The sequence below is a fragment of the Nestor notabilis genome, unplaced genomic scaffold (assembly GCF_000696875.1).
Source record: "Nestor notabilis isolate BGI_N333 unplaced genomic scaffold, ASM69687v1 scaffold2013, whole genome shotgun sequence".
NCBI classification, from domain to species: Eukaryota; Metazoa; Chordata; class Aves; order Psittaciformes; family Psittacidae; genus Nestor; species Nestor notabilis.
Genome location: NW_009923075.1, coordinates 91,005 through 99,132, shown reverse-complemented (window position 1 = coordinate 99,132; position 8,128 = coordinate 91,005). Strand labels below are relative to the sequence as shown.

General features: G+C 36.8%; 1 protein-coding gene across 1 annotated transcript in view; it reads left to right on the top strand.

Annotated features, from left to right (window-relative positions):
* ORC5 (origin recognition complex, subunit 5) overlaps positions 1 to 8,128 on the top strand; it is a 69,388-nt gene that overhangs the window by 2,074 nt on the left and 59,186 nt on the right. The window contains exons 3-4 of the mRNA XM_010011931.1: positions 4,119 to 4,316; positions 7,930 to 8,004. Of these exons, the coding sequence (XP_010010233.1) occupies positions 4,119 to 4,316; positions 7,930 to 8,004 (273 nt within the window). The remainder of the gene's footprint in view (positions 1 to 4,118; positions 4,317 to 7,929; positions 8,005 to 8,128) is intronic.

The window sequence follows — 8,128 nt, the reverse complement described above, 5'->3', positions numbered from 1 at the left end:
CCCTTGACTTAACGTTAAATGGCTCTAGCGACAAATAACTGCTCTTATGATGATTCCAGTTCAATCTGAGAATTGGTTATAATACATCTTTTTTGAATACTCTTGTAATTTTCCTTTAAATTAATTTTACTTTTATATAAAAAGAGTGAGAGAGTGTTTGAAAAACAGTGAGAAGAGTTTTCACTAGTGGAGTTTTACTTGTTTTGTATTGACAAACTCAAAGTCAGTTGGATGGGTATGGTCTATTTAAATGTCAGCCTAAAAGCTTAAACTTAGTAAAGCTGTTAAAAGCATTCAAATTGAACATACAAGCTATACATGTTTGCTGGAAAGAAAATAATAAAGTGAGTCCAGAGGAGGGCCATAAAGATGATTAGAGGGCTGGAGCACCTCTCTTAGAAGACAGGCTGAGAGAGCTGGGCTTGTTCAGCCTGGAGAAGATAAAGCTCCAGGGAGATCTTACAGCAGCCTTCCAGTACCTGTAGGGACCCTACAAGAAATCCTGAGAGGGACTTTTTACAAGAGCAGGTAGGGATAGAACAAGGGGAATGGATTTAAACAGAAAGAGGGGAGATCTAGGTTAGATACTAGGAGGAAGGTCTTTGTTATGAGTGTGGTGAGAAACTGGAACAGGTTGCCCAGAGAAGTTGTGGCTGCATCATCCCTGGAAGTGTTTCCGGATAGGGCTTTGAGCAACCTGGTCTTGTGGGAGGTGCACTGGAACTAGATGATCTTTAAGGTCCCTTCCAACCCAGACTATTCTGTGATTCTATGAAATGGTGAAAATCAGTGGCTAAATACCAGGCAAATGCCATTCTTCCCAATACTGTTTTTGCAGACTTGAGGTGAATGTTGTATTCATTGCAGTAAATTTGGTTAGATCCAATCAGCCTTCTTATATAAGCAGGAAAATCTGAAACTTTGGAAAAGAAACAATGCAGTTCTAAAATGGTGCAGCAATATTGCATAGGAACAATTGATCTAATTCCTGAACAATAAACAATTATTCTTTTGCTTAATAAATCAGCTCTAAATGGGAAAAGTGTAGTGATAGCCCTTTTTAGTGTTATGTTTTCAGAATCTGTTTGGAAATAAGAATTTTGTGCACTTCAGTTTGTTCTATATCCTTCAAACATAGCTTGATATATGTTGTAGGTTAAACCCCATAATAATCAGTATGCCATTCACAGTTTCTAATGTAATAAAATCAGTTCTCCAGGTGTGTTTATGTTTACTGAGCTTGGCATTGCCAAGTCTTTTGCTGGTGGGATGGATCTTATTCTCCCATGCTAGTACTGTTGCTGTTTCCTCCTGTGTGAGCTTCGCTTCCAGAAATGTTAGGGCTGTGTATTCTTTTTCAGCTTCACCTTCTAACATAAACTTCCTTTGTATTCCTGCTCTTAGGAAACAGTGTAGGAGTAAGAAAGGAGTAGGTCAAGCAGGATTGATAAGACAAATGACATTGGAACATGTGAAGTGGAAAGTACTGAGAATTCATTGTTCAGTTTTGAATCCAGAGCCTTACATTCCTGGGAAGTTGAGACTATGTCCTGGGTTCAGCTACAGCAGTCATTTTTTCTCCTTCTTAGTAGCTGGTGCAGTGCTGTGTTTTTGACTTTCAGTCTGGGAACAACGCTGATAACACCGATGTTTTTAGTTGTTGCTAAGTAATGTTTACTCTGACCAAGGACTTTCTCAGTCTCATGCTTTGCCAGAGAGGAGGGGAAGCCAGGAGGAAGCAGAGGCAGGACACCTGACCCAAACTGGCCAAAGGGCTATTCCATACCACAGCACGTCATGCCCAGTATATAAACTGGGGAGAGTTACCCGGAAGGCCCAGATCGCTGCTCGGGTCGGGCTGGGTATCGGTCGGCGGGTGGTGAGCGGTTGTGTCCTTTTCCCTTGTTATTCCTCTTATCATTATTACTGGTAGCAGTAGTGGTTTGTATTATACCTTAGTTACTGGAGAGCTGTTATCTCAACTCGTGGGAGTTACATTCCTTCGATTCTCCTCCCCATCCCTCCGGGAGCGGGGGGAGGAAGGAAAAGGGGGGGAGTGAGCGAGCGGCTGCGTGGTTCCAAGTTGCCGGCTGGGTTTGAACCACGACAGACTACAAACTCTCTTCCCCTCAATAGTTAAAGAAGAAAAATGCTATAATGCTGTCCACTGGGGGATGAGTTATATCCCTGATGATTAATACTGTAGTTGCTATATGTTACTAACCTGAAGCAGGAACTTTGTCATGAATGGATTTATTTCAGTTTCAGGGGCTCCAGGCAGAGAATCATAGAATTATAGAATTGCTTGGGTTGGTAGGGCTCTTTAAAGGTCATCTAGTCCAACCCTCCTGCAGTAAGCAGGGACTTTTTCAACTAGATCAGGTTGCCCAGAACTACATCCAGCCTGGCCTTGAATGTCTCCGGAGATGGTGCATGCACCATCTCTCTGGGCAATGTGTTCCACTACTTTACCACCCTTATGGTAAAAAATTTCTTCCTCACATTCAGCCTGAATCTCCCCTCTTTCATTTTAAAACTGTGTTATTTTAAATGTCATGAGAGAATCTGAACTATATAGAAGTAGTGGGTCAGTGTGACTGAATACATGTTTCTTACATAAGTAATTCTTTTGAAGAATGATATAGAGCAGCCTGAAGTCCATTTTAGTTTCTCTCTGGTCAGTGCCAGCAGAAGACTTTTAAGCACTAGGTTCTTGCCACTTTTGTGGCCTTTCTTTTTCTGTTAGCAAATGTGTATATTCATTCTAGTTCTTTCCCTTGTTCTACTTTTTTCTCAAAATATCCTTTAAAGTCCCCTGAAGATGAAAGGTTTCATCACAGAAATTTCCATCTAAACCTGCTAATGCCTACCTGTGGGATTGGGTATTATGCAAACATCCCCTTCATTAAAAATTCTGCAATGGGAGAAAGTTGGAAGACAGTGCTCATGATCCTCTTTCATGGAGTAACCTTTTGTGCAATGCTCCTAATACTGTGCTGCCCACTTGCAACATACCCAAAGATATGTCTGGACACTGGTAATGAATAGGATTTAAGCAGCAAATGTTTCTACAGAGCTTCCTGTTGCCAAGTATAAGTGTCTCCTACATAATGTGGTGTTGGGAATCACATCTCAGGCACTCAGCTTTTCTCCTGCTGTGGCGGTGCAGCACTTTGAATAGGTGCTTTTGGGGGTGTAGCCCCTTTCTTTTAACAGTGTTCAAAATCATAAGAAAGCTTTCTCTTACATGCTGCTTGACTGGATTGCCAGCATACACCATTTTCCCACATCTGCTGAATCATATGCCATATATTGTAATTTAAATAGGAAGACTGGAATGAAGTATTTAGATTTTCTTTTTTTTTTTTTTGTTGTTGTTGTTATAGACACACACATTCCTGTGTCGGAAGTTTAAATCTGCAAGTAATGCATATGTATCCCAATGACTAATGTTTTCCAGAGATTTTAGTGTTCAGTGTGAAAGAAGAGCATATGCCTTACCAGAGAGTACAGAGTTGTGCAAATAATCTATTTCTTCAAAACCAGAGTTGCTAGAAAATTTTTGCCTTATGCTGGTACTATTTTGTAGTCTGTAGTGTCTTCTATTTATAGACAAATGGCCTTTTCAATATTACTAAATTGGTACTTGCAAGAATATTTTGGGGAGTGTGTTCCTAGATTACTGTCTTTGCAATGTAGGTTTGAGAAGCTCATGTTATCTAGACACTGTAATTTTTAATGGACTATTTTACAATACTGTAATGTGTTATGGTTGTCTAACTTTTCTTTGAACTAAATGCTATTTGGTTTTCTTTCTAAGCATTGCTCACGATTTTTAAACATAGAAGATAAACTGTGTTTCAGTTTTTAAATGTAACTAGAAGATACACTGTTTCATATGTGGAGTCATCAGATCTATATTCACTTTGTGATATATAATATTTTTACTAGGCACATAACTAATCTTGCTTTTTTGGCAAGGTTGTTTGGTTTATGCTCTGTGTTGACAGGGTGTGGTTTCTTGCATTGTCTTGTCTGGAAGAGAATATTATTCTGGAGTATCTACACTGAAAAAGCTAAATTGTTTTGTAAGTTTTCCAATTTTCTATCTTTTTCAGCTTCCTCATGTGTTTGTGAACTGTGTGGAATGCTTTACTTCACGACTTCTTTTAGAAGAAATTCTCGTGCAGTTGCAGAGCTGTTCTCCTGAGGCAGACCAGACTTCTCAAGTGCCTTGTGATACTTTCAATGACTTTGTACGTCTGTTTAAACAAGCTGTTGCGACTCAAGAGCTTCGAGATCAAACATTATACATTGTAAGTAATACAATTTTAATGTTCCAGTTGAGAGGGTGTGAATAATTGTTATCAGTAATTTCTATATCAAGTATGTACAGTATAGAGCAGTTTTCACAAAATTTCTGCGTAGACCTCATTCAGAATCTGTTGATTGTAGTTAGATTCTGTTGCTTTACTGGTTTTAGATGAGGTTCTGTATTTTTCCTGGGTTTAGAATTTTTTCTACACAAAAACTGTATAGCATAACTGATAATGAACATAAGTTATACTGCTTATTTAAATTGGGTATGTAATAGCATCACAGAATCTTTAAAAATAGAGAGCCTGTATTTGTCTAATAATTAGTAAATCATTCCTATCTCTTTCCTTGGGAAGATAGCCTCAGAGATGAGACAGCAAAGGTGGGAAGCAAGGCAGAAGTGAATTACAGAGCCTGCACATGACAAGAATTGGTTGGCTAGAATAGGTTCAAGTTAGAAGCTGTATTAAGGAACTAAAATGCATGATTTCCTCTGTAAAAGTGCAGTTGAGATCTTAAATCTTAAGCTATGGCCCTCAGAGACAAGAACTGTAGATTTAAAATTAAGATGGAAAAAAAGACTGCAATGAAATACTGAAAATGATATACTCAAGTGGAATAAACAGGCAGACTGCAGGAAAAATAGTAGGAATTTAGATCACAGGGATGATTAAATCAGTGTAGTACTAGAACACTAGGGTTTGTGATTTTGGCTTTTGTTTTGTTTTTTTTTCCCCTGTGATAATCTTAACTGCCTAAAGGCATCAAAATTTGCAGGCATCTGTAATAGCATTTATTGTGCTGAGAGGAGAACATAGAAACAAATTTCAGACATGCAAGAGGTCTGAGAAAGGACATAGACTCCTCAGAACTTTTTTATTGTCCTAGTTCTCAGTTGGTTGAACATAATTGATTATGTTAAAATACAAAAACGCCTGAATGCCATTGTAGTAGTGATGTGTAGCTATATATACATTGTGGACCTGCAAAAGACTTGGACTTAAATTTCAGCCCAGCAGTAGAAATTAACTTTGTTTTGAAAGAGACAAAATTGATAAAGAAAACATGGAAGTGGTTCAAGATTGAAAGCTTGATGACGCTGAGTAATCTCTCTGCATGTTTCTCACAGCAATCAAGGGGCATACTGCTTTGATTTTTTTTGGTTAGACAAGAAGTTCATAATTACTGAACATTCATTCAACATACTGAACATTCTTCATTGTTTTTCACAGGCTATAGTCAAGTTTTATTTCATTTTAAATATACTTAACCACTGAGTTAAAAAACTTCATATTATGTTTAGTGGAAAGAGTACTAGCTCAGAGTTTCCTACAGCTCATGAGGTTAGTAAATTTGACATACTTAAAAATTGAATGAAGAAAATATGCACCGGTATTTACAATAGGTAAGAAGTTATACATAATTCATTTTAATTTACTGTCACAAAAGGGGTACTGGCATCCTTCAGCAATTCCATAAGAACAAAACTTGACACTAAAATATCTTTTAAGAAATTTCTCAAAACACTGGTAAAATTTTACTTTCAGATTAATAGTTGGATTAGAAAACTATTCTACATCAGTAAAGAATGTTTCATGTGTTACATGAAAATTAGTATCACTCAGAAAATAAAAAGTTCTTGAACAATGGCTGTAGAATGAAAACCATTAAATACCTAGAGAAGTTCAATTGTATCATGTAAATAGTTGCTGAATCAGAAGAATTAAGTATTAAATTAGTATTTCAGTTCAGTTCTGCATGGGAACAGACAGGAATGGGGGAAATCGATTCATGTATATTAACCTGTGTCATCTGGATTTATTGTAGAATGGTTTAAATTGAGACTGATGGAAGACCAGCATGCTGGTAACATGAGCTGGCAATGCTAATTTATTCTATTTTATTTCAGTAGTAAATAATGTAATATTTCAGCCCAATTAACTCAGAGCAAATTAAGATAAATGTTTACTTTCAAGCGAAGCATTCCAAACATTTCTCTTACACCATACATGGGTGCTGAATGCATGTGATTACTTACGAAAAATGAATTTTATTCATTTAACTACCTGAAAAATTGGAGCAGATATAACAGTATTTAGCACTTTACAGAAGTAACAAGCTGCTGTTTTTAATATAAATCAGCAGGCAGTTCTAAAATGTAGGGTTTTTATAAAGCTGAAGGCTGTCACATCTGTATTAAAACTGAAGACCAAGACATGGAATTACAGGCCTGTGATTAGGTGATTTCTGTGAACCACTTGATATATCCCACAAGTCAGGGTCACAGGATATTTTACCTGCTGTAAAAAGAAACTCCACTTTGTTTCCTGCTTAACTAAAAAGTAAGATCTACTTAGGTCAAGACCTTAAAGCTTTGTGTTTGGTAGCTGCATGTCACTGGATCCAATAAGCAGTGTTTTATTAGTAAAAATATGTAGGCTCTGTTTGGTCAGGAGCATAAAGCAGTCTTCATTCCTGGAACTGTTTATTATATAAACCAAATGCAGACGTCATTATAAAGTCATACATTGTATTGTAGTTTTAAACAAATTCCAAAGAAGAGTGAGCTATTATAGGAGATACAGCTCTGTCAGTGTTTTTTCCTGCATGGTGTGATTTTGAAATACTGTTTGCATAAAATGTTTCTTGGTTGTCCACATAACATTCTTTTTCTTAGTGTGGGCAACAGAAATGATGGATGTCTTAAGGATTTGGTGTAGGGAGGAAATGTAAAAGGACAGACAGGTACAATTTTCTAGGCACCTATAGTTTCTCTTTCAACATCAGTAATTCAAAAGCAGTAATGAACTTTGGAATTTAGATTTATATTGTGAATGGTAAATAAAACACAGAAGAAATATGTTTCTATCATCTTGTTTCATTCCTGTCAAGATTTTGAGTGTACTGGGAATACAATTTATTTTTTTTTTCCCCCCAAAGGGATTAGTATGCATGTTTCATACTCTTATTCTTTTCCTCTAGGCTTCAAAATGTTGGTTGTTTAGATAGCGTTTCTTTTTTAGGCTGTACATATGCTATATATCTGTTACATATCTCTCTGGGAGGTTTGTATATAATACAATAAATCCTGTAAATTTCTAAGCTTCTCTCAAGATTCAGTTGTGTGAATTTCAGATGATAACTAACTCTTTGAAAAATATCAGCTCTTATTTCTTTCTGAAAAATAATTTAATAGTGGAAAAAGGTAGCTATCCTACAGGTGATCTAGTGCTACCGTACTACCCATGATGTTGAAATATAAGAAGAATTTGGAACAAAAATTGAAGGTTTCAATGGTTGTAAATGATGATAGGGCTTTGTCAGTGATACTCTTGGCTGGTATAATTACATTGCAATTTTTACTTGCCATAAGGCATGAAAATGTTGCTTACCTGGGGATTGTGTATTTTTTTTAGATGGCAGAGCTGCTTGGGCTTCCTGGAAGCACACCTGAAGCAATAATCTCTGTGATGTTGCTTGTTTAAGGGGTGGTTTCTGTTGTCTAGGAGCCATTAGTGAAATGAGTTTTCAGCAGTTAAGAATTAATTTTAAATACATATGAGAATGGAAGTTGACATTCTCTATGTAATGAGATCATTGCTTTGTTAAAAGGTACTGGATAGAGCAGAGCAGCTGAGGGAAATGGAAGCAAACATCCTGCCAGCATTTCTTAGGCTTCAAGAGTTGGTAAGTGGAAAAAACTGACCGTGTGCATCCTGCATATCAAAAGTAACTGAACATGTGGTATGTGTCCATCTAGGCTCACAGATCAAGATAAGTGGTTCTTTAGATGAAAAAAGTTGCAAAATTA